This window comes from Rhinoderma darwinii, chromosome 4, assembly GCF_050947455.1.
Source record: "Rhinoderma darwinii isolate aRhiDar2 chromosome 4, aRhiDar2.hap1, whole genome shotgun sequence".
NCBI lineage: Eukaryota > Metazoa > Chordata > Amphibia > Anura > Rhinodermatidae > Rhinoderma > Rhinoderma darwinii.
The window spans coordinates 374,136,583-374,163,507 of record NC_134690.1 but is presented as its reverse complement, the minus strand read 5'-3'; the positions used below and the strand labels follow the sequence as shown (position 1 = coordinate 374,163,507).

At 41.0% G+C, this 26,925-nt stretch overlaps 1 protein-coding gene across 2 annotated transcripts in view; it reads right to left on the bottom strand.

The window, feature by feature from the left end:
• WDPCP (WD repeat containing planar cell polarity effector) overlaps positions 1-26,925 on the bottom strand; it is a 306,972-nt gene that overhangs the window by 36,788 nt on the left and 243,259 nt on the right. For both annotated transcript variants that reach the window (XM_075863142.1, XM_075863143.1), the window contains one exon: positions 3,832-3,964. In XM_075863142.1, coding sequence (XP_075719257.1) covers positions 3,832-3,964 — 133 coding nt within the window. The remainder of the gene's footprint in view (positions 1-3,831; positions 3,965-26,925) is intronic.

The following is a 26,925-nucleotide window of genomic DNA, read 5'->3' as shown; positions in this document are numbered from 1 at the left end:
TACTCCGATCGCTCGTCCCTATACATTTTTATTATGTCGGCAGCGCATCTCCGAGATGAGCTGCCGACAACGATAATATAAAAAAATAAAAAATTTAAATGGTGCGATCAGCAGACGAATGAACATTTGCTCGTTCATCTGCTGATCGCTGCCCTGTTTACACAGGGCAATTAGCGGCAACGAGCGTTCTGTGAATGATTGTCTGCCCGATAATTGCCCAGTGTAAAAGTGACTTAAGACAGGAGCTTAGGATTTGCGACTTCCATACAAAAAGAAAATTAGTCTAGACAATATCGATATTAGAACACGACAACAGACTGCACATTTGTCAGAAATGAACAATAAGTGTCCTCTGCCTGCTAAGATTTATTATTACTGATCTAAAGTGTATGCTCTATGACATGGACTGACAGCAGTAAACAAATTAATATAATGTAAAAAACATTGTAAAATATATTCTGTTAGTAAATAACGAAATGCTATCAATTATGAAGCAACAATTAAAAAGCGTCTGTCACTAAAATTTTCATTTTCTAGGGTCTTTGTACAATTAATTATAGAATCATATGATAAATATTCTGCTCTATGTGATTTCCATATTATCTATGTATATGTAAAAACCCAAAACCTTTATTTAACAATTTTTTTTAGTCCCACTAGGGGATTTGAACAAGTGATTGCTAGATTGCTGCTACAATACACATGTGTTGCAGAATATTGTACTTTTACCGCTTAATAGGAGGAAATAGGGGAGACATAAAATATAAGATGGGCTTGTTCAGTACAATGGTTCAGCCATTTTTTACATACATAGGGTAGAACACATAACTGCATGAGCCGGTCACCAGATGGTATCTGTTTATACACAAATATAAAGTGCAAGAGTGTGAGAGGAGTGTGGGGATACTGTATAAAGGGATGAAGTTCTGAAGAATAATATAGTATTGGGGGGGGGGGGGGGGTTAAGGTGAGTAGTAAGATTAGGAAATGCAATAGGCCTGCCTAAAAAGATTTTTTAAAGGGAATGTGTAATATATTTAATTTTTTGTTTAATTAATTAGATTGAAGTACACAAATGATAAATAATGTGTTTGGTCTTTTATTTAATGTTGTAACAAATTATTTTTTATTTGTAAAACCTTCTCTGGGGTGGCCATATTGGAGACACAAACTTCTCTCCTGTACTTCCAGTGTACAGTACAGCAAAGAGTGTGTTATTTGCTTTTGAATTAAAGAGGCTCTGTCACCAGATTCTCAAATCCCTATCTCCTATTGCATGTGATCGGCGCTGCAATGTAGAGAACAGTAACGTGTTTTGTTTTGTTTTTTAAAACGTTCATTTTTGGCCAAGTTATGAGCTATTTTATATTTATGCAAATGAGCTTTGAAATGGACAACTGGGCGTTTTTTTTTCTTTATGTCCAACTGGGCGTGTATTGTGTTTTTAACTGGGCGAGTCTACGTGTATGACGCTGACCAATCAGTGACCAGTCAGCGTCATACACTCCTCTACATTAATTTACCCAGCAGCGATGTGCAGCCACATAAACAGAGATTAACGTTAATCGAGTGTCCTGATAATGAATACACATGAAATCCAGCCTGGACGTCATGTGTACTCAGAATCCTGACACTTCTGAATCTTTTCTCTGAGATTTCCAGCAAGCCACTCGTAATCTCTTGCTGGAAATCTCAGAGAAAAGAGTCAGAAGTGTCAGGATTCTCAATACACATGACGTCCAGGCTGGATGGTCATGTGTATTCATTATCAGGACACTTGATTAACGTTAATCTAGTGTCCTGATAATGAATACACATGACCATCCAGCCTGGACGTCATGTGTATTGAGAATCCTGACACTTCTGACTCGCAAGAGAAACAAAATCTCGTTTAGCTCCGTAATCTCGCGAGATTTCGTTTCTCTTGCTGCAATGTCAGAGAAAAGATTCAGTAGTGTCAGGATTCTGAGCAGGGGCGTAACTAGGAAAGACTGGGGCCCATAGCAAACTTTTGACTGGGGCCCCCCTCCCCTGGGTGTCACACAACCCCCACCCCCCTTGTAGATAGTGCCTTTTTTACAGCCCCCCTGTAGATAACGCCATACAGTCCCCCCTGTAGATAACGCCATACAGCGCCCCCCTGTAGATAACGCCATACAGCCCCCCTGTAGATAACGCCATACAGCCCCCCCTGTAGACTGTATGGCGTTATCTACAGGGGGGACTGTATGGCGTTATCTACAGAGGGGGACTGTATGGTGTTATCTACAGGGGGGACTGTGTGGCGTTATCTACAGGGGGGACTGTGTGGCGTTATCTACAGGGGGGACTGTGTGGTGTTATCTACAGGGGGGTCTGTGTGGCGTTATCTACAGGGGGGACTGTGTGGCGTTATCTACAGGGGGGACTGTGTGGCGTTATCTACAGGGGGGACTGTGTGGCGTTATCTACAGGGGGGACTGTATGGCGTTATCTACAGGGGGACTGTATGGCGTTATCTACAGGGGGACTGTATGGCGTTATCTACAGAGGGGGCTGTATGGCGCTAACGCCATAAGCCCCCACTGTAGAGAACGCCATACAGCCCCCCCTGCAGGGAACGCCATACAGCCCCCCTGTAGGGAACGCCATACAGCCCCCCCATTTAGGGAACGCAATACAGCGTCCCCCCTGTAGGGAACGCCATACAGCGCCCCCGCTGCAGGGAACGCCATACAGCGCTCCCCTGCAGGGAACGCCATACAGCGCCCCCCCTGCAGGGAACGCCATACAGCGCCCCCCCCTGTAGGGAACGCCATACAGCGCCCCCCCTGTAGGGAACGCCATACAGCCCCCCCCCCAAAAAAAATGCGACCTATAGTGTGTCCTACAAATAACATGCATCCCCTATCCACAGGATAGGGGATACATGTGTGATCGCTGGCATTGATAGGGAGAACGGGGGACTGAAGGTCCCCTGAAGTTCTCCATGACTAACCTCTGACTTCCGGCGTCTGTGTCGGCAGCTCAATAAAAATGAAAGGAGCGCTGGTCACGCATGCGCACAAGCGCGACCGGCGCTCCATTCATTTCTACGGAGCTGCCGACACAGACGCCGGAAGTCCGAGGTTTGTGATGGAGAACTTCAGGGGACTTTCAGTCCCCGTTCTCCCTATCGCTGCCAGCGATCACACATGTATCCCCTGTCCTGTGGATAGGGGATACATGTCTTTTGTTTAATGGCAGAGCGGGGAGATACCTCCCTGCTCTGCCGTAGTGTTTAGTGGCGTCCCGCTGTAGCAGCCATAGCGGCTGCTAGCGGAGCCTGCGGCCATGGTGGGGGCCCGTGCCGGCGGGCGATACCGGCCCCCTCATGCCGCGGGCCCCGTAGCAGTCGCTACGGCGGTAGTTACGCCACTGATTCTGAGTACACATGACGTCCAGGCTGGATTTCATGTGTATTCATTATCAGGACACTTGTGTATCTGGCTGCACATCGTTCTAGTAAGAACGCTGTGCTGCTTGTAAATTAATGGAGATGAGTGTATGATGCTGACTGGTCACTGATTGGTCAGCATCATACACATAAACACGCCCAGTTAAAAACACAATACACGCCCAGTTGGACATATCGAGATAAAAACGCCCAGTTGTCCATTTCAAAGCTCATTTGCATATATATATATATAAAATTGCTCATAACTTGGCCAAAAATGAACGTTTTTAAAAAAAAAAAAACGTTACTGTTATCTACATTGCAGCGCCGATCACATGCAATAGGAGATAGGGATTTGAGAATCTTAATGACAAAAGGTTTTATATTTTCACATACTGAACAGACATTACTCTTACCTGTTGCCTGTGATGTTTTTCATAGATCCCACAGAGGAGACCCTTTCTAAACACCCCTCGTCTTGTTGACTTAAAGAGAGATCAACAAAAGTTTCACTCACGCCATCCAGTCTATTTGCTGCCACCAAAGACTCTGAATGAAGAGGAGAGCAACAATTTGACATTAGAACATGAGGAAATAATAATAAAAAAAAATCACATGAATCAAATCTTATTAAAAAAACCAAAACACCACGAGAGCTACTTTGCATACTTTTCCCCAATACATTTTTATCGTTGTCGGCAGCACATCTCCCTGTGTAAACAGGGAGACGTGCTGCCGACACAACAGAAATGTATGGGGACGAGCGATCGGAGTAGCGAGCGCTCTTCCCCATACTAGCTCCTTGTGAAAGGAGCAAAAGAGAGCAGATCAACGATCGATTTTCGTTTACACGGCCCACGTCAGGCCATGTAAGATTACCTTTAAGGCCCTTTTACACTGGCCAATTATCGGGCAAATGAGCGTTCATAGAAATTGGCCGGTGTAAAAGTAACTTTAATGTCACTACTTAATGCTGTTGCTAATTGCTATTTCTATAGTCGTTGTAAGACTGTCCCACAGCTGGGAGAATCACATTTTGTCTCTAAAGCTGAGAAAAAGTTGGCGGTGGGATCGGCCGAAGATCTGATGTGTATGTAGGCATCCCAACTGTCCCAGAGGTCTGGCTAGCAAACGTAAATGAGATCAGTGATTTTCCAACCAATATTCAGCTTGGTGTAGATCTAACCTGCTAGATTGACATTTTTGCCTTAAGTTATAGACACATGTACAAACCTCCCCCCCCAGGCATCCAAACTTAAAGATCAATAAACAAAAATAAGTATCCAACCTTAAAAATTAACATAAAAATATTAGTATAATAGAAAAATACATTAAAGGGGTTGTCCACGACCGAACAACTGATGACCTATTCACAGAATAGGTCACCAGTACATTATCGGTGCGGGTCTGACACCCAGACCCTGCACCGATCAGCTGTTCCGGCTGCCTCTGGATGTTTTGAACGGTATGCAGTAGTTGAAGCCGGAAGCAGATGGCTCCGACCACTGCAAAGCGGCCGTTCTGCAGAACTGCCGCTCTGCTCCTATTCAAGTCCATCTGCTTTTGGCTCCAACTACTGCATGCCGTTCAAAACATCTGGTGCCCGGAGGGTGATCGTTGCGGAGTCCGGGTGTCAGACCTGCACCGATCATGTACTGATTACCTATCCTGTGACTAGGTCATAAGTTGTCCGCTCGTGGACAACCCTTTTAATAACAAGTTTCTAAAGGGAATGTGTCATCAGAAACGTACTTCTTGTTTAACCCCTTCCCGACATTTGTCGTAAGTATACGTCATGGAAAGCCAGTGTTTCCTGCAAATTGTTGTATACTTACGACAAATGAATGGCCCCGGCTCGGAATCTAAGTCGGTGCCATCATCCCTGGATGTCAGCTGTATCTTACAGCTGACATCCTACTGTAAAGGCGGGGACCGAAGTTAGCTTTGATGCCCGCCATTAACCCCTTAAATGCAGCGCATTTAAGGTGTTTGCAGCTCATCGGCACACGGCAATACAATTGCCGGTGTGCTGGTGGCTGCAATGGCAACCAGAGGCCTAATAGTGGCCTCCCGGTCTGCCTAGTATGGAAACCTTCCAGGCACTGCCCAGAGGCGGGGCCTAAAAAGCTTCCGTAGCCGTCGGCAAGATGGCGCCGGCTCAGGAGATGAGCCGGCGTCATCAATGGTGGATGTCAGCTGTATGTTACAGCTGACATCCATCTGTAATGGCAGTAAACGGAGCTAGCTCCGATCCCTGCCATTAACCCCTTAGATGCAGTGATCGAAAGCGATCGCTGCATCTTAGTGGTTGGCAGCAAATCGGTAGCTCTGTCCTGCAATCGCAGGGCTGCCGACTGCTGCTATGGCAACAGGAGGCCTAACAATGGCCTCCTGCTCTGCCATTACGGAAGCAGATTAGGCCCCGCCCGGTGGCAAAGCCTGATCGGCTTGCTGTCAGTGAACGACTGACAGAACTAATACATTGCAATACATAGGTAGTTCAATGTATTAGAAAAAAAATCTGACAGTTGGACCTTCAAGTCCCCTAGTGGGACTAAGGAAAAGTGTAAAAAAAAAAGTTCTCAAAATATATCAAAAGTTTCAAGTAATAAAATAAAATACTATCGCCCTTTTTCCCTTATCAAGTCCTTTATTATTGAAAAAAACTAAATATTTGGTATTGCCGCGACCTTAACGGCCTGAACTATAAAAATATTATGTTACTTATTCTGCGCAGTGAATGGCATAAAAAAACCCCGTAAAAAACAATGCCAGAATTTCTGTTTACTGGTCACTTTGCCCTACAAAAATGTAAATAAAAAAATGATCAAAAAGTCGCATGTATCCAAAAATGGTACCTATAAAAATTATAGCTCGCCTTGCTAAAAACAAGCCCTCATACAGCTCCGTCAACGGAAAAATGTAAAAGGTTATGGTCCTCACAACATGGCGACAGAAAAAATACATTCTTTTTACAAAAGTAATTTTATGGTGCAAAAAGTTGTAAAACATAAAAAAGTGCTCTAAATTTGGTATGGTCGGAATCGTACTGACCCGCAGAATAAAGTTAACATGTAATTTATAACGCATGGTGAACGCTGTAAAAAAAAAACCTAAATAACCATGCCAGAATTGCTGTTTTTTTGGTGACCCAAAATGGTACCAATAATAACTATAGCTCGTCTCGCAAAAAACTTGTTACGGCTCCAATAAGTAAGGAAATAAAAAATATGCAGTTGTGCAGGCCCGAGGGGAACATTTCAAGAGGCGATTTATCAAGGCCCTCAAATTAGGGAACCAGGAAGGGTAGGGCCCAAAAATATCTGCTGGAAGCGAGGGCGCCCGTATTATACCAGGACAACACTTTCCCAGTAAAATTACCCAAACTGTAAAGGTGAGTGATGTGTACCAAAAGGGGGATAAGAAAGGACATTTATCAGTGCGACAATGGACTGTGCAGAAAGGATTGCTTCACAGAATAACAAACATCTATGGATTATTTTATACTTTTTTTTACCCCATTATTATACCACCTGACTATGCCCCCCTGATGTACTCTGCCCAGCTTACATGTACCCCCACATTATAAACGGAAATACCAGTAAAACTCCAAACAAAACTTCTACCCAGCAAAATCCACGCTCCAAAAGCCAAATGGCGCTACCTCCCTTCTGAACCCTACAGTGTGCCCAAACAGCTGTTTACTTCCACATATATGGGATCGCCATGCCTGGGAGAACCCTTTTAACAATTTTTGGGGTGTGTGTCTCCAGTGGCACAAGCTGTGCACTACATATTTGCCACTGAATCGGCATATCTAGGGAAAAAAAATTTAATTTTTACTTTGCACCATCCACAGCGCAATCATTTATGGAAAAGGCCTGTGGGGTGAAAATGCTCACTGCACCCCTTAATAAATGCCTTGAGGGGTGAAGTTACAAAAATGGAGTCACTTCTCAGGGGTTTCTTTTATTATTTCACATCAGAGCCCTGCAATTGTGAAGTCGCCAAATTAGGCCTCAACTTCGAATGGTACTCTTTCACTCCTGAGCCCGGTCGAATGTCCAGGTAAAAGATTAGGGCCACATGTAAGGTATTTCTAATACCGTGAAACACAGCATAATAATTAGATAGCTGTCTTGTTATGGTGGCACAAGCTGGGCACCACATATTGGCATATATATGGAAAAAATCCCATTTTCACTCTGCAACATCGAGTGCACACTACTTTCTGCAAAACACCTGCGGGGTTAACATGCTCAATACACCCCTATGAGAATACCTTGAGGGGTGTAGTTTCTAAAATGGGGTCACTTCTCGGGGGTATCCACTGTTTTGGTCCCACAGAGGCTTTGCAAATGCAACATAACGACCAGAAACCAATCCAGCAAAATCTGTACTCCAAAAGCCAAATGGAGCTCCTTCTCTTCTGAGCCATGCCGTGTGCCCAAACAGCAGTTTAGGACCACATATCGGGTATTTCCATACTACAGAGAAATTGCTTTACAAATGTTGTGGTTCTTTTTTTCCTTTATTTGTTGAGAAAATGAAAAATTTTGAGCTAAAGCTACGTCTTATTGAAGAAAAGGGATTGTTTTTATTTTCACTGCTGAATTCTAATAAAATCTATGAAACACCTGTAGGGTCAAAGTGCTCACTACACCCCTAGATGAATTCCTGAAGAGGTGTAGTTTCCTAAATGGAGTCACGTTTTAGGCGTTTTCTCTGTTTTGGTCCTTCAGGGGCTTTGCAAATGCGACATTGCCTCCGCTAACCATTCCTGCTAAATTTGAGCTCCAAAAGCCAAATGGCGCTCTTTCCCTTCTAAGCCCTGCTGTGTGTCCAAACAGGCGTTTATGACCAAATGTGGGGTATTGGTTTACTCGGGAGAAATTGCTTTACAAATGTTGTGGTGCTTTTTCTCCTTTAGTCCTTGTGGAAATTAGAAAAAATTAGCTAAACCTACATTTTCTTTGAAAGAATGTAGATTTTCATTTTCACGGCCTACTTCCAATAATTTCTTCAAGAAACCTGTGGAGTCAAAATGCTCACTATACTCCTAAATAATTTCCTCAAGGGGTGTCGTTCCAAAAATGGGGTCACTTTTGGGGGTTGTCCCCTGTTTTGTCCCTTCGGGGGCTTTGCAAATGCGGCATGTCCTCCGCAAACCATTCCTGCTAAATTCTAGTTTCAAAAGTCAAATGGCGCTCTTTCCCTTCTAAGCCCTGCCGTGTGTCCAAACAGCCATCTATGACCACATGTGGGGTATTGTTTTACTCGGGAGAAATTGCTTTATAAATGTTGTGGTGCTTTTTCTCCTTTTGTCCTTGTAGAAATGAGAAAAAATTTGACTTTACTTTTCACGGCCTACTTCCAATAATTGCTGCAATAAACCTGTGGGGTCAAAATGCTCACTATACCGCTAGATAATTTCCTTGAGGGGTGTAGTGTCCCAAATGGGTTCACTTTTGGGGGATTTCCACGGTTTTGGAACGGCAGGAGCCCTTCAAACCTGACATGGTGCCTAAAATATATTCTAATAAAAAGGAGGCCCAAAATCCACTAGGTACTCCTTTGCTTCTGAGGCCTGTGCTTCAGTCCATAAGCACATTAGGACCACATGTGGGATATTTCTAAAAACGGCAGAATCTGGGCAATAAATATTGAGTTGCGTTTCTCTGGTAAAACTTTCTTTGTTACAAAAAAAAAATGGATTAAAAGTGAATTTCTGCAAATAAAAATGAAATTTATAAATTTCACCTCTACTTTGCTTTAATTCCTGTGAAACGTCTAAAGGGTTAAGAAACGCTCTAAATGCTGTTTTGAATACTTTGAGGGGTGAAGTTTTTAAAATGAGGTGAAGTTTTTAAAATGGGCTGACTTATTGGGGGTTTGTAATATATAAGGCCCTAAAAGCCACTTCACAACTGAACTGGTCCCTGAAAAAATAGCCTTTTGAAATTTTCTTGAAAATGTGAGAAATTGCTGCTAAAGTTCTAAGCCTTGTAAAATGCTAGAAAAATAAAAGAATGTTCAAACAACGATGTCAATCTAAAGTAGACATATGGGGGATGTTAATTAGCAACAATTTTGTGTGGTATAACTGCCTAACTTACTAGCAGATCCATTTAAATTTAGAAAAATTATAATTTTTGCAATTTTTCAATAAATTTTGGTGTTTTTCACAATTAACCCCTTCGCGCTCAGGTCAGTACTATTACGTTGCGCTAAGTACATCGTTCGCGCTCAGGTCAGTAATAGTACTGACCTGAGTAAACACGGCGCCATCTTTCCCCGGCGCGTGTCTGAGCTGTGATACTTGCTGTTTCCGACAGCAGGCTATCGCAGCTGAGTGTGCAGGGACCGATCGCGGTGGTCCCCGCCGATTAACCCCTTAGAAGCCGCGTTCAATAGCGATCGCGGCTTCTTAGGGGTTAAGCTGCCATCGCCGGCCTGCTACACGATAGCGGGCCGCGATGGCTACTATGGCAACCAGAATCCTAACAATGGACTCTGGCTACGCCATCGACGGAAGCCTAGTGGGTCCCGACAAAGTCAGGACCCACTATGCTTGCTGTCAGCGAACAGCTGACAGCTCTAATACACTGCACTACGTATGTAGTGCAGTGTATTAGAATAGCGATCAGAGCCTCCTGCCCTCATGTCCCCTAGTGGGACAAAGTAAAAAAAGTGTGAAAAAGTAAAAAAAAGTTGTGTAAAAATAAGAAAATAAAAGATTTAAAAGTAATAAAAGTAAAAATCCCCCTTTTTCCCTTATCAGTCCTTTATTATTAATAAAAATATATAAATAAACAAATAAACTATACATAATTGGTATCGCCGCGTCCGTAACGGCCTGAACTACAAAATTATTTTGTTATTTATCCCGCACGGTGAACGCCGTAAAATAAAATAATAATAAACCGTACCACAATCACAATTGTTTGGTCACTTCATCTCCCAAAAAATGGAATAAAAAGAGATCAAAAAGTCGCATGTACCTAAAAATGGTACTGATCGAAACTACAGTTCGTTACGCAAAAAATAAGTCCTCGCACGGCATAATTGATGGAAAAATAAAACAGTTCTGGCTCTTAAAATAAGGTAACACAAAAAGCGAATGATTGTTTACAAAACGTATTTTATTGTGTAAATGCCATAAGACATAAAATAAAACTATAAACATCTGGTATCGCCGTAATCGGATCGCCCCGCAGAATAAAGTGAATGTGTCATTTATAGCGCACGGTGAACGCTGTAAAAAAAATAGAATAAAAAACAATAGTAAAATTGCTGTTTTTTTAGTCACCACGCCACCTAAAATTAGAATAAAAACTGGTCAAAAAGCCGCATGCACCCCAAGAAAACTACAATGGATTCCTCAAGGTCTCTAGTTTCCAAAAAGGGGTCACTTTAGGGGGGTTTCCACTGTTTTAGCACCACAAGACCTCTTCAAACCGGACATGGTGCCTAATAAATTAAATTAAATTAATTAAATGTCACCTCTACTTTGCTCTAAATTCCTGTGAAACACCTAAAGGGTTAATAAACTTTCTAAATGCTGTTGTGAATACTTTGAGGGGTCTAGTTTCTGAAATGGGGTGTTTGATAAGGGTGTCTAATATATGGGCCCCTCAAAGCAACTTCAGAACTGAGCTGGAAATTAAAAAATAATATATAAATGAGGCAATACTTCGCTTTCTACATTATACTCATAATAAGCCGTGCCCACCCCGAGATGACCCCAGTTTTGACCGTTTGTATAAACGGAGACCCCTATTAGACCGTTTCAGTGCCCGGTTTTCCCAGGCATACACCCCCGAGAAGTGTATTTCTATAGTTGAATCCCTGGTACATTTTAAAGGGAGGCTTCAATTCCGCCAGTACCTGCCGGGTAGGAGGGCAAGGTATGGCGTGAAGATGTATAAGCTGTGCGAGAGTGCATCAGGGTATACCTACAAATTTAGGATATATAAAGGGAAGGACACCAGTATTCAGCCCCCAGAATGCCCCCCCTTACAGGGAGTTAATACAAAAATTGTGTGGGATTTGGTGCACCCACTGCTGGACCAGGGTTACCACCTCTACCTGGATAATTTTTATACCAGCGTCCCAGGCAGCTGATAACAGCCACATGTAGGGTATTGCCGTACCCAGGAGAACCAACATTACAGTTTATGAGGTGTATATCTCCGGTGGCGCATGCTGGGCACAATATTTCGGACACTGAATTGGCATATATGTATAGAAAATTGCAAATTTCACTCTGCACCAACTGCTGCACATTATCTTTTACACAATACCTGTGGGGTCAAAATGCTCACTACACCTCTAGATGAATGCCTTAAGGGGTGTAGATTTTAAAACAGGTTCACTTCTCGGGGGTTTCAACTGTACTGGTACCTTAGGGGCTTCTGCGTACAAGACTTAGCACCAGAAAAGCTCCAGTAGGCCAAATGGTGGTCCTTTCCTTCTGAGCCCTGCCGTGTGCCCAGGAAGCTAATAAAAGCCACATGTAGGGTATTGCCGTACCCGGGAGAGCCCACATTACAGTTTATGGGGTGTATGTCTTCGGTGGCACATGCTGGGCACAATATATCGGACACTGACATGGCATATATATAGAAAATTGCAAATCTCACTCTGCACCATCTGCTGCGCATTATCTTTTACACAATACCTGTGGGGTCAAAATGCTCACTACACCTCTAGATGAATTCCTTAAGGGGTGTCGTTTTTAAAACGGGGTCACTTCTAGGGGGTTTCAACTGTACTGGTACCTCAGGGGCTTCTGCACACATGACTTAGCACCAGAAAATTCCCAGTAGGCCACATGGTGGTCCTTTCCTTCTGAGCCCTCCCATGGGCCCAAACGGCAGTTTATCACCACAAATAGGGTATTGCCACACTCAGGACAAATTGGGCAACAAAATGCGGTATTTTATTCCTTGTGAAAATAAGAAATTTTGAGCCAAAACGACCTCTTATTGGAAAAAATAAAATGTTTTTTAATTCACAGCCCAATTCAAATAAATTCTGTGAAAAAAGTGTGGGGTCTAAATAGTCACAACACCCATAAATTCCTTGAGGGGTGTAGTTTCCAAAATGGGGTCACTTCTGGTGGGTTTCCATTGCTTTGATACCTTTGGGGCTCTGCAAATGCGACATGGCACCCGAAAACCAATCCAGCAAAATCTGGGCTCCAAAGAACACATAGCGCTCCTTTCCTTCTAATACCTCCCATGGGCCCAAACGGCAGTTTATCGCCACAAATAGGGTATTGCCGCACTCAGGACAAATTTGGCAATAAAATGGGGTATTTTATTCGTTGTGAAAATAAGACATTTTGAGCCAAAACTACATCTTATTGGAAAAAAGTTTTTTTTTTTAAATTCACAGCCCAATTCAAATAAGTTCTGTGAAAAAACTGTGGTGTCTAAATGGTCACAACACCCATAAATAAATTCCTTGAGGGGTTTTATTTCCAAAATGGGGTCACTTTTGGTGGGTTTCCATTGCGTTGATACCTCTGAGGCTCTGCAAATGCGACATGGCACCCGAAAACCAATCCAGCAAAATCTGGACTCCTAAGAACACACAGCGCTCCTTTCCTTCTGAGGCCTCCCATGGGCCCAAACGGCAGTTTATCACCACAAATGGGGTATTGCCGCACTCAGGAAAAATTGGGCAACAAAATGGGGCATTTTGTTCCCTGTGAAAATAAGAAATTCTGATCAAAAATGACATCTTATTGGAAAAATTGTCATTCTTTTAATTTCACAGCCCAATTCAAATACGCGCTGTGAAAAAACTACGGGGTCAAAATGGTAACAATAACCATAAATTAATTCCTTGAGGGGTGCAGTTTCCAAAATGGGGTCAGTTTTGTGGGATTCCTACTGTTTTGGCACCTCAACACCTCTCCAAACCTGGCATGCTGCCTAAAATATATGCTAATAAAAAAGAAGCACCAAAATGCACTAGGTGCTTCTTTGCTTCTGGGGCTTGTGTTTTAGTCCACGAGTGCACTAGAGCCACATGTGGGACATTTCTAAAAACTGCAGAATCTGGACAATACATATTTAGTAGTGTTTCTCTGGTAAAACCTTCTTTGTTACAGAAAAAAAATAGAATAAAATTGAAATTCAGCAAGAAAAATGAAATGTGCAAATTTCACCTCCACTTTGCTTTAATTCCTGTGAAATGCCTGAAGGGTTAAAAAACTTTCTAAATGCTGTTTTGAATACTTTGAGGGGTCTAGTTTTTAAAATGGGGTGTTTTATGGGGGTTTCTAATACATAGGCCCCTCAAAGCCTCTTCAGAACTGAACAGGTACCTTAAAAAAAAGGCTTTTGAAATTTTCTTAAAAATATGAGAAATTGCTGTTCATGTTCTAAGCCTTGTAACGTCCAAGAAAAATAAAATAATGCTCTAAAAACTATGCAGATCTAAAGTAGACATATGGGAAATGTGAACTAGTAACTATTTTGGCTGGTATAACCATTTGTTTTACAAGCACATGCATTTAAATTCGGAAAAATGCTATTTTTTCCAATTTTTCTCTAAATTTTGCAATTTTTCACAAATAAACACTGAATATATCGACCAAATTTTACCACTAACATAAAGCCCAATGTCTCACGAGAAAACAACCTCAGAATCGCTTGGATAGGTTTAAGCATTCCGACGTTATTACCACATAAAGTGAAATATGTCAGATTTGAAAAATGGGCTCTGAGCCTTAAAGGAACAGTGTCATCACAAATTTTTTTTTAATATGTTAAAGATGTTAGTGCTTTATTAAAAACGTTTATATTTATTTGTGTGTTTGTGTTTTACTTTTTCTTATTTTTACACTTTTTCTTCCCTATGGGGGCTGCCATTTTTTGTTCCATTTCTGTATGTGTCGATTAACGACACATACAGACATGGAATACGGCAGCCACAGTCCCATAGGGACTGCGAACGGGTCCCGTCCCATCCACTTCTGTGTACGCCGTCTGTGTGGGAACTGCGCATGTGCCGCTCCCACACAGTCCAATTTGAAATGCGCGCCGTCCGGCGCCATTTTCCTGTGGACCGGAAGTCGCGGCCGGACAGTAAGATTACTACTTCCGGTCGCGGCTTCCGGACTTGTGCACTTGGACCAGCGGCAGCAGACGGAGCGGACGGGCCGGAGGGAGCCGCGGCGGCAGGAGCAGGTAAGAGATTTCTATGTATGTTCGTGTTTGTGTACGTTTACTACTGTATGTAAACCTACTACACTGTGTGTTAGCTCAAAAAATGGCGACACACAGTGTAGGAGGTTAGACCGTTCAAACCCCTCGTTTATCCCGGCACTAGCCAGGATAAAGGAGGGGGGGATGCTGAGAGCTCACTAGAGCGAGGGCTTTTTACCCAATTTTGCAATGCTGCAATTTTGGGAATAGCTCCATCTAGTGACCAGCAATGGGAAATATTATAAATTAGAATCTAATTTATAATATTTCCTGACTCGTGAAAAAAATAAAAAAAATTTGAACAATGTTTAATCACCTACACACTAAATGTTTAATTAAAAAAAAAAAACATGTTTTTCTGGCAACACATTCCCTTTAAGGCCAAAACTAGGCTGCGTCCTTAAGGGGTTAAATACTGAATGTATTGAGCACATTTTGCCAGTAACATAAAGTCTAATGTGTCAGAAGAAAACAATCTCAGAATCGCTTGGATAGGTAAAAGCATTCCAAAGTTATTACCACATAAAGTGAAACATGTCAGAATTGAAAAATGAGGCTCTGTCAGGAAGGTCAAAGGTGGCCAAAGCGGGAAGGGTTTATATCAAGTTTTGTTATTAAACATATTTTTTAAGAATTTTGGGTGAATTTTTTTTTTTACATTTTCTTTCTCTACATTGAAAACAATCCTAAATCTTGCAGTTTTCACTCCAGCCACTGAGCCTCACAATAGACTGACACTTCCTGTTGTGTAGAAATCACTTCTCAGTGGTCATCTCATTATCATCACAGACAGGATTACAATGAAAGGTGATACATATATATAGATTATAGATAACGCAGTATCCACCATTGACGATAGGTGATGGACACAGCTCCACTCCCTGCACAATGACTTCTGCACAGGTCACAGAGAATACCTAGAAAACTCTCCCATAGAAGTCAATGGGTCTCTCCTGTTCACAGATTCCTATGGTCCATGTGGCTGCTGTAAAGCATATCTCTAAATGCTGTTAATAGCAGCTCAGGCAATAATCATATACAGAAAATAGAATAAAAATAATCTTCAATCAAAACATAAAAATAGATAAAAAAAAAAAAAAAGATTATGTTTCACTATCTGGTTTTAATTAAGAGAAAAAATATATAGGTGATACTTTCCTTTAATAAATACTTAGTATTGGAATCACTCTTTACAATGTGGAGTTTTCCAATAAAAAAAATATGGAGGCCATGGGTATTTAAATATCTCTTTAACTCATCAACTCTGTTTTATAAGAATCTGTGCCTGCTGCTTCATAGATCAAACAGAGGTAGCCATAATGGCGGATTGCATTGTGCTGATGTTTGTACAAGACAATGGCATGGAATTTGAATACCCCGCAGCCTCACAAAAAAATTATTGTAATATTCCACTTGAAACCGATTCCAAAAATATGTATCTATTTGAGTAAATAAGTAAATGGCCAACTTGTAAGAGGGTTGACCGAGAGATCTGACCATAAAAGAGGAATTTGACTTTTAAAAGGTGGACAGTTCTGGGGAATGATTTCATTCTATTAATATTGGTCTATTTCAATTAGAAATCTTCCTTAATAGAACAGTCAACACCCACCATTGTCTGATTGCAGAATTTGTGAGATTGGTGGTATTATTTCCAATTGTCAGGGAGGGGCACTTATTCATTTGCTTTGAGGTCTAATATTTAAACTAATAGGGGCCTTACTACATTGCTCCAAAATTATGTCATTCTTGGCAAAAACCGGATTTTAGTGGAAATAAATGCAGACAGGTAAGTGTTCTTGGTCAACCAGTACATTAGTCAGAAGAGGCTCTGAACAAGCGGGTCTCTTTGATGTGACATCGTTGCACCTATTGACATTTGCAAAAAGTTCTTCCCAGCATCAAAGTGGATAAATTTCAATGACATGTTTGAAGCACTAAATCTGGGTAATTGGTGTTGATTAATCTGACAACTTTAAACACTTTCATGAGTCATTGGTAAATACAGAAAGCTAAATCTTTCTAAGGATAAAATAATATCTAACTATAAATGAATGATTCTAGACTATTTGATGCATTACTGTGGTTAAAATCATAACATAATAATTTGCTATAAAGTAAAGTTTTAAATCAATTGTTCAGAAGTATAGTAAATACCTTGTTATGGAAAAATGTATTGAGTGCCTGTGCCCCTTTAATTTTCAGGATGGCTCATTCTAATAAGGTCAATTTAAACATAGAGTGTGTACAGGTCCTCTAGAGCCTCATTTCTCAACCTGTGGTAAGTTTACCCCAGGAGGTAAACGTCATGTCTCTAGGGGTAGTCACACTATCCTCACCCTAGGACCCCATGCACACGGCCGTAGTTTTCATCCATAATTACAGATTCATAATTACGGGTGAAATTGCGGACCCATTCATTTCTATTGGCCACGGACAACTTTCGATATATTTACGGATATAAAGTCTATGGGAGCTTCTGCAATTGTGGACGGCTACGGATGTTGATCCGTATCTGTGGACAGTAAAAAACCTGACAGTCGTGTGCATGAGCACAATGTACGATTATAGCCTTGGGAGTACTTATATGTATTTTTTGTTAGTAAGGGGTACTTGGATTAGGAATATTGAGACACACTACTCTTTACATTTCAAGTTACTTTCTGCTACCAACGTAAATTATGCTTGGAGTCTACATTGGAGCGGAAGTGCCAGTACTTGCTATGAGATGCTTTTCACGCATCACGTGACAAATAAATAACCCAGCTGACTGGTAAAAAAAAACACAAAAAAAAACAACCTTCAAGCTCTGAAGGCTTGAGGCATAATTTACATGGTCAACAGAACTTAGTTTGGGACTCGGATATCCCTACACAGCAATTATAAAATCGTAGGGCCCTACCATAGAGGACCAGTACACTTTACTTTATAGAGGAAAACATAATGATGGCTTCTCTTCAAACATTGCATAACTTAATATGTATATGTAGCAATTGCATCATAGCAGTGGTTAGGTTCTGATAATAAAATACAGGTCTATTTGAAAATTTCCCACTACTCCATTTGCAGTATCATGTAAGCATGAGCAGCTCTATTTTATCCCAAATGGTTGTATTAGGATCCTTGCACGCCAGATTTGAAAAATCCTTGAAGAATTCCATACCAAGTTTTTGTGCAATATTTTGATACTACCTTTATTTAGCCCAGTTAAGTGTAATCTAGTGTAGGGATTTATGTTCCTGCTTAGGTTAAAAAAAAAAAAAAAAAAGTAAGGCCCCATGCACACGACTGTATTTCTCATCCGTAATTAAAGACCCATTCACTTCTATGGGCTACGGATACCTTTCCTTATTTTCACGGATGGGTGTCCGTGCTGTAGAAATGATAGAACATGTCCTTTTTTTTCCCTTAATTACGGCATGGACTTCCCATAGAAGTCTATGAGCGGTTTCGTAATTACGGACGGCTACGGATATGCATCTGTAGCCGTCTGTAATTACGTAAAGCAATGCTAGGCGAAGCCAGGTTTGCAGATGTTGCACATCATTTGTGGTTTTCTTCTTCTTGCAGATCCGTAAATACGGATGCATTATGGATGCACTATTTGCGGATACTGTTCTGTATATGCGGATAAGTTGCGGATGACTACGGATCCGTATTTACGGACAGTATTTATGGATGGATGAAAATACGGTCGTGTGCATGGGGTCTAACATATACATTTTTCTTAAAATGGAAGTCATTGGTGGCATATACAAACTTATACCATACTTTAGCAAGTTTTCTCTAGCTGTGAATCTTTTTTTCCCACTTATATTGTGCCAAACCAACTTGCTATATATATATATATATATATATATATATACACACACACACACATATATTATATATATATATATATATATATATATCACCCTGAGCATTGTAGCTTTCTGATGATGACTACACAACTGGCTGCAGTAAGCACCACCTTTTCTCTATACTCTATAATGTTTGGTAGGTGTGTTTGTTGGCTTTATACGTTTTTACAAATCTTCTGATCTAAGTATACCATATATACAATATACTTTTTTTTTCTCTACTTCAATAGTGTGATATAGAAAATCGAAGAAACAGCGCTTCGTAGAGCTGTCTGCAGTACGAAAAATAGCCCATTCCAAGGTAAAACTGCAAATAATTTCTCACCTTTGGTGAGCATAACACCTAATAGCACAACACATTGTGTCGACTGTCAGCAGTTGCAGCCTTGTCCTCTTTCAAGTCTATTGCTCAGAAGACCTTCAGTGGTTCAGGTTTGGCAAGTAAAAAATGGGGTCTTTCGGGCCGCTTCTATTACAGAACGATATTGACAATTTTCAGGTGTAATTATCTTGAAGAAGGGGCTTGTTCAGCCCAGGTATGAGTTGATTGCACACCCAAATAAATAAAGGAAATGTATCAATATCCAACTGGGAACTGTTAACATCAGTCTGGAATAACATAACCCCGAAAAAGACCCCATTTTTTACTTACCAAAACAATTCCCTTACTTAAACTCTGATCATCTTTTTCTGCAACTATACTAAATTCAGTGATTCTCAGTCTTTCGCTTTAACATTTATCAATGTACTATTGATTTGGTCCAAAAATGGAATTTACTGCATATCTATTGTAAGATATAAAACAACAAATTCTGACACGTTTTTGGAAAGACTGTCTCAATCTTTTAATTTTCTTTTGAGAAGTCTTTCAAACATTCTCTTACATCTAATTTCCCTACATTAGATAATTACAAGGGGCTTCTGCAAAATAGTGTGTAATCAAAATAAAAAAAAAAAGAAAGAAAATTGAAAGACAATTAAAATGGCCCAAGTGAGTGGGTTGTGTACTTAACACAAAGGATGCAAATCTAACTCCACCAGCCTACAGAATTAATCAGCGCATCTCCAAATGTAATGATTTTGATAATTGCATAATGTAACACATGAACAAGTCTGAATGCATTTGGTAAAAAAGATAAAGAAATAATTATTACTAGGTCTACTGCCCATTTACATGATTTTAATCTTAATCATTCATTAAAATAAACTTGCAATTTGTGTTTTGCAAAGCTGTGAATCAAAGCGCATCATTCTTTTCTATAGTATATCAGGATAAACTATGAAGAGAAGACACATACAGCTGCTTTTCTCTTGCAGTTGTAACACAGGAGACATAAAAGAATTCAAATATGCAAACAGCATTAATTGAAAAATAACAAAGAGCAGATTTCAATTGCTAGTGAATTAACATTAAAAGAGAGCACTGTACTTAAAGAGGAACACAATATGACCACAAAAAAAGGTGCTGGAGAATAGAGTCAACACCTAAATAACAGATATTACAACTTGCAATTGAAATAAATTAATTGAATCAATAAATGTACTTGACTTACACCAGTTTAAAAAAAAACATGAATATAAAGCATTTACATTTCTCACGTGACGACCATCATGCAAATGTTATTTCTATACAAGGAACTAGTAGAAACTAGTAAATTGATTAGAGAGTAGAAATAACATATTTTCAGACAAGACTAAACCGTGCAGAGTAATTGGGAGAACTTGGACCATTAAGCTGAGAAGTAGAAATTACGTTTATTGTAGATAAATCTAAGATTATGCCCGTAGGATGGAAGAATAAGTTTCATCATTACATATTAAATGATGTATCACTGGGTAAACCTGACAAGGAAAAGGTGATATCTATTGATAATAAGATGAATTATGGTAACCAATGCCAGGCTGCTGCTGCAAAGGCACATATGATCATAGAATGAGGCCTAGAAGCACATGATGATGAAAATATAGTTTTGCCTTTATATAAATTATTAGTCAAATCACATGTGGAATATTGTATACACATATGCATGTATTCATGCTACAGTTAAAGAGGGTTCAGAAATGGGAAAATAAATAAATTAGAGTGGGTGGATTGCAGTACCTAGAAATATTAGAAAATTTGTGGTTATTCCGTTTTGGAAAAGTTTAGCACTGACCCAATTACTATGTAATATATTTCAAAAGTCAATACAAGGATATGAAGCAGTTTACCTGTGAAACTTTCACCATGGATGACTAATATCTTTGCAAGCTAGTCACACTGCTAATGGCCTTTAGGGCTCATTCACACGAGCGTGAATCTCGTCCGGGAGCTGTGTGTTGAAACAACGCACAGGACATGGCCCCATTGATTTCAATGGGGCTATTCACACACGCGTGAGTTTTCACGCAGCGAGTGTCTGTTGCGTGAAACTCACTGCATGTCCTATATGGGTGTGTTTTCATGCAACTAGTCGCCCATTGAAGTCAATGGGTGCGTGAAAACCACGGACAGGACATGGATGCACATCTGTGTGCTGTCCGTGTTTTCCGCATCAATTACATTGAAAAAAACAAAAAAAAGTACTTGCGAGTGTGTGAAAAACGCACGCCACTCGCAAAGCACACTGATGCATAATGCAACGCACATGGGCAGATTTATGTGCGTTTTTTACGTGCATAAAATCTGTCACGCTCATGTGAATGTAGACTTAGGACTCATTCAGACGAGCATATATGTAGTCCGTGTGTCGACCATTAAAACAACGGCCGTCACACGGACTCATGTACTTCAATGGGGCCGTTCACACGACCGTTGTTTTAACGGAGCGTGTGAAGGGTCAGTGGAAAAATAGGACATGTCCTATTTTTTTGCACTTCACGTATCCCTACATGAACTCTAGTCTATGGGGGATGCGTGATAACGCGTCCCACACTGGTGCACCACGGATGTGAAGAACTGCAGTTTTTCACGTCCGAGGATGGCTACGTTCGTCTGAATGTAGCCTAACACTGTGAAATTTCTCTGAAGACCACCTTTTTAAGACCATCCTTGGTCTAGACCAGATTTCTCCATGACAGATTTTCAACTGCTTTATATCCTGTGTATATTGGTCCTCGTCTTTGAGAAGACCACTCCGCTAGAAGACCATCTGCCAATTTTTGGTTGGCGGACTCAAAGAGTTTTTACAGCATCAGCAACAGTCAAGCAATGCATTTACTAATTTGTCATCAGCGTATGCTTACCAGCTGGCATTATATACAACCAGAGGTCAAGTGTGTCTACTATGTTCACCTTCATTTTTAGAACAATCTGATTAATGATGCCTGCTGGTATGTATAATGGTATCTCGATTGTTACCAAGAAACTTATCCTCTTCTCAGCTGTTAGTACAGTATTAAATCAGCTTTGAGCTGAACAGTCGAGTCATCTGCCACAAACAGGTTGCTAGGGGTATAATGTTTGACAGCTACAGACCTTTAAATGGGGTTGTCAGGCAACATGTCCCTAGCAACCAGTCTATTTCAGATTACTCAGGTCTTCAAAACCAAGATGGTGGAAGGTAGACGCAGACTTATCAGTATTTACGCCATGTTTATCTCTTTCTCTACTATATATGGATAAACTATAATGGGTCGGTTTTTCTGCAAAAATTTTCCGGAGCAATTACGCAAGACACATCAGCACCAAAATAGTGAAAATTTTGGTGTAGATTTGCGGAAAACATTACAGATTTCCAGCTGCAGATTTACCTGACGATTTTCTTCGAAGCAGAAAAAAGCAATCATTTAAGTCTGCAACAATACATTGCTTGCGGACTTCTATGTTTTAAATCCAAACTGAGGGTCAATTGTTTGTTAAAATCTCATACACTTGCCTTGTAATATCTGTATTTTGCAGATTTTTCGGGGACCAAATTCACAGCATTTACACCCAATGTGAATTTATCCTATTTCTTTTAATTTTAAACCCCCTTTAAAAGGGAAGACCTCATCAGAAAATAACACAGAGGTAAATTTGTCATTGTCAAACTATGCGACAACTTACAGTACAACGCATGTGTATGGGGTATTGAAAACCCCCATACACATGTTGTGGAAATAAAATGTGCAATACAAAACACACAGATAAAGTTCTGTATACAGCTCCCCTGTCACTCCCTGGTCTCTGGGGGAGGGGGCTGTACATCACTTCCTGGAGACTGTAATAATCTATGACATTTGAGTCCCATTCATTTCAGCTGCCATAAAGAACACAAACCCTGCTGTACTATCTATACAGATAACACAGGAAGGTGCTTTTAATAAGTGTGTGCCTCCAATATTGCCGCCCTCAGGAAAGTATTTAAAAATAAATAGCTACAACATTTTTTAAAAAAACAACAACATATTATTTATTTTATATGGACTGAACTAGAGTAACTACACTTTCATCAAACTTTTGATATGTCATAGAGACATATCAAAGGTTTGGAACGGTGGGGGTCCAGGTACTGAGACCCCCACCTTTGCTGAAACGAAGGTACAGAAGCACTCCGCTGAGCACCCTACACCTTCAGCTGCGATTGTTCGACAGTCTATGTGATCCTTCCACAGTCTGTGTGATCCTTCTACAGCCTAAGGCCTCATGCACACGACCGTGCTCGTAATTACGACTCGTAATTACGAGCACGGCCGGCCACGGGCAGCCGGCCGTTTTTCCGAGCCGTGCTCCCATTATAAAGTATAGTAGAACGGCCCGTAAAATAAAAAAATAGAACATGTTCTATCTTTTTAACGGCACGGGCACCTTCCCGTGAGAAAACGGGAAGGTACCCGTGGCTAACAGAAGTCTATGGGCCCGTTATTTCGGGTCGTAATTACGACCCACAATAACGGGTGTTTTTACGGTCGTGTGCATGAGGCCTAACAGAGAGCTCTGATCACAGCTGAAGGAGCAAATGCGCGCGCGCGCACGCACGCATATATATATATATATATATATATATATATATATACTTCCAGACAAAGATTTCCAGTATTGATTACTTGTATTTTGATATAACAAATTGGAGGGTGGTGGAATAAAGTGAAGCTCCAGTTTTGAGCCTAATAAAAACAGTAAAAACACCATATAGTATAAAAAACATATGTGAACACTGGTAGATGGTAGATACATGAATTAAAAATTCTAATTATGTCCTAACATTTTATCAGTCAAGTAGGTCTTAATTCTGTACCATTGGTCTAGCCACAAACATTGGCTAGAAAAGAGTACCATGCAAAGACCGTAGTGTATTATCATTACTGACGTTATTACCAAATATAAAGGTCAGCAGGGAGAAATCTCCAGTAGCTAAGTATATTATGAAAAACTATTCCAAAGTGACATTAACCTGTAGTAATCTGAAAACGTTGTGATGCAACATTCATGCATACAGAGCAATTATCTTCTATTATGTTCTCCATAGTTGCAAAACAATGTTAATACAATATTAGCACTGGAAGACGAAAATCATCTTTTCCAGGGCTAATTAAAAATTTGGGTGTGTAAAAAAAAATTCTTGGAAATCTGAAAATCGTAAAGCAAATAATGCAAATATAAACATGTTCTATGAATAGGTGCATCATGCAGCTGATAAAACACAAGTTAAACCTGAAACTGGCAGCATCTTTTGGTAGAAACTGAAATATAACCAAATATTTTCAAGTCTGTCATCAGTGGCTCCCAGTACTATCAAAAGGACCATGCAGGACTATACTACCATTTGGTACCAAGCCAGTAGATGTTACTTTGTTACTATACTGCCATCACTATTACTAGAGAGAAAGTTTTACCCTTCACATTACGTCTCCAAATGTTTGTTGGAGACTCACTCTCTTGAATTTCCTAAAGAGATAAAACATAAATGAGGGGCATTTACCAAAAGAACAATAGACAGGCCTGGATTAATGAGAGGACAAAAGGGGCAAATGCCCCCAGGCCACTGCCACTCTCCTCGGGATGAGTCACTGCAGGGACTAACTACAAGTCTTGTGCACTGCTATCTAGGTATTGTATGTCACTGTTATGTAGGCACTATACAGTGGTATTCAGTGGCGTAACTATAGGGGTCGCAGCGGTCACAATTTCGACCGGGCCCCCCGCACCACATCAATGATAAGTTATTATAGTAACTGGGGCCTATGTAATAAACTACATGGGCCTCCGTTACTATAGTAACTGACAATATTTACATTACTACTTCCAGAGCGCAGCGGCGGTCCTGACGTCACAGCGATGTGCGCAGCGCATGACGTCACAACGCAATGCGTTGCGCACAACATCCCGACCCTCCACCCCTGGATGGAGTCAGGACCATCGCTGCAGCCGAAGAGTAGGGTAAGTTTAATACCACTGTCTGCTGGAGCTGATGGGTTGGGGTCCGACTCCCGGGACCCCCTGCAAATCAGTTGTTTTGAAGGGGCCGCATCGCTCATATGAGCTCTACTTCCCCTTCATTCTGGTCACTTTCTCACACTGAATCGCCGACACGAACGTGTCAGTGATTCACAGTGTGAGCAAGTAAGGGAAATGAAGGGGAAGCAGCGCTTGTACGAGCGCTGCACCCCCTTCAAAACAGCTGATTGGCGGGGGGTCCTGGGAGTCAGACCCTCACCCATCAGCTATTGATGGCCTATCCTGAGGATAGGCCATCAATGTTTAGGTACTGGACAACACCTTTTAAGCCTACCATGTAGCCTTAGATACAGGACCCCAGCAGACTGTAATCTTATACTGTATAAGATTACTGTCTGCTGGACCCTGTATCTAAGCCTACCTTAGGCTTAGATACATGATCCAACAAACAGTATCACACATGCACTTGGGCCTTGCATCTAAGCTTACCATATGTGCTAGGCTGTGTTCACATCAGCGTTGCCCTTCCGTTGAGGTGTTCCGTCAGTGGTTTCCGTCGGAAACAGAAGCTGAGGTTTCAGTTTGCCTTTCCGTTGAGGAGTTACCCAACGGAAACCTCAGACGGAAGGGCTGCTGTGATGTGAACAGTCCCTTACTAATGTTTTTTTTTGTATGCTTGTGTTTTTTTAAAGGTTCGGTCATTGGACTAGGTCGGATTCGAGGACTACTTTGATCATGGCTTTTTTTATTATCAATAAAATGGTTAATGAGGTGTGCGTGTTTTTTTTTAATTTCAATAAAATATTTTTTCTATGTCTGTATTTTTTTAAACGTTATTATTACCGCCTTGTAGAGGCTAACACTAACTCCCATTATAACCCCGGTACCCATCGCCACCAGGGGTGCAGGGAGAGCCAGGTACGATCCAGTACCCGATCATCTGTAGTGATGGTCAAGAACCGGGGCAGCCGCAGGCTGGTATTATTAGTCTGGGAAAGGCCAAAAACAGTGGCCCTTCCTACCCTGGTAATGCTAGGCGGCTGCTGCTGTGTTGTATCTGACTAGTTATGAAAAAATGGGGGGGACCCCACATCATTTAAAAAAATAAAATAAAAATAAGAATTGGAAAGAACGATGTGGGAATCCCCCATCCATTTTTATAACCAGCCAGATGCAACATAGCAGCAGCAGCCTAGCATTATCGGGGTGGGAAGGGCCACTGTTTTTGGGCTATCCCAGCCTAATGATACCAGCCTGCGGCCGTGCCAGTGCCCGACCATTACTACAGATGGTCGGGTACTGGATTGTACCCGGCTCTTCCCAGTACCCCTGATGGGGGTTAGTGTTAGCCCCTTCATGTCTAACATTAAGCCTCGCCTTAGTAATGGACGTTGTCAATCAGCCAGTGGCCATTACTAAGGCGGTAGTAATAAAGTTTAGAAAAATACAAACACATCAAATTTTTTTTTATTGAAATAAAAAAAAAAAAACACACAACATTCGTTATCCATTTTATTGAGAAAAAAAACGCCGTCATTGAAGTAGTCCAACATCCGTACCTGTAAAAAACACAAAGACACAAAAAAAAAATTAGTAATACATAAAAAAGCAAAACAATTATTATTCTTACCTTTCCTGGGTCCAGCGCTGGTGCCGCAATGTCAGAGAGCTGGGCCCTACATCTAATCCTATCATGAGTGATACTGACTGCTGAGCCACTGTATCTAACCCAATCATGTGTGATACTCTTCTGCTGAGCCACTGTATCTAATCCTATAATGTGTGATACTGTCTGCTGAAATACTGTATCTAATCCCATCATGTGTGATACTGTCTGCTGAGCCACTATGTCTAATCCTATCATGTGTGATATTGTCTGCTGAGCCACTGTTATCTAATCCTATCCATAGCTATAGGGTCGTAGTGCTATAGATATACTGTCTCCTATATACACATATACATACACACATATTTTTTTTGGGGGGGTATATGTATTGGGGCTATTTCCCCTGGCGTTTTAAGACCTTAGTGACGCCCCTGGCTGCTAGTGCTGCTTCATTGGGTCACTTAGGA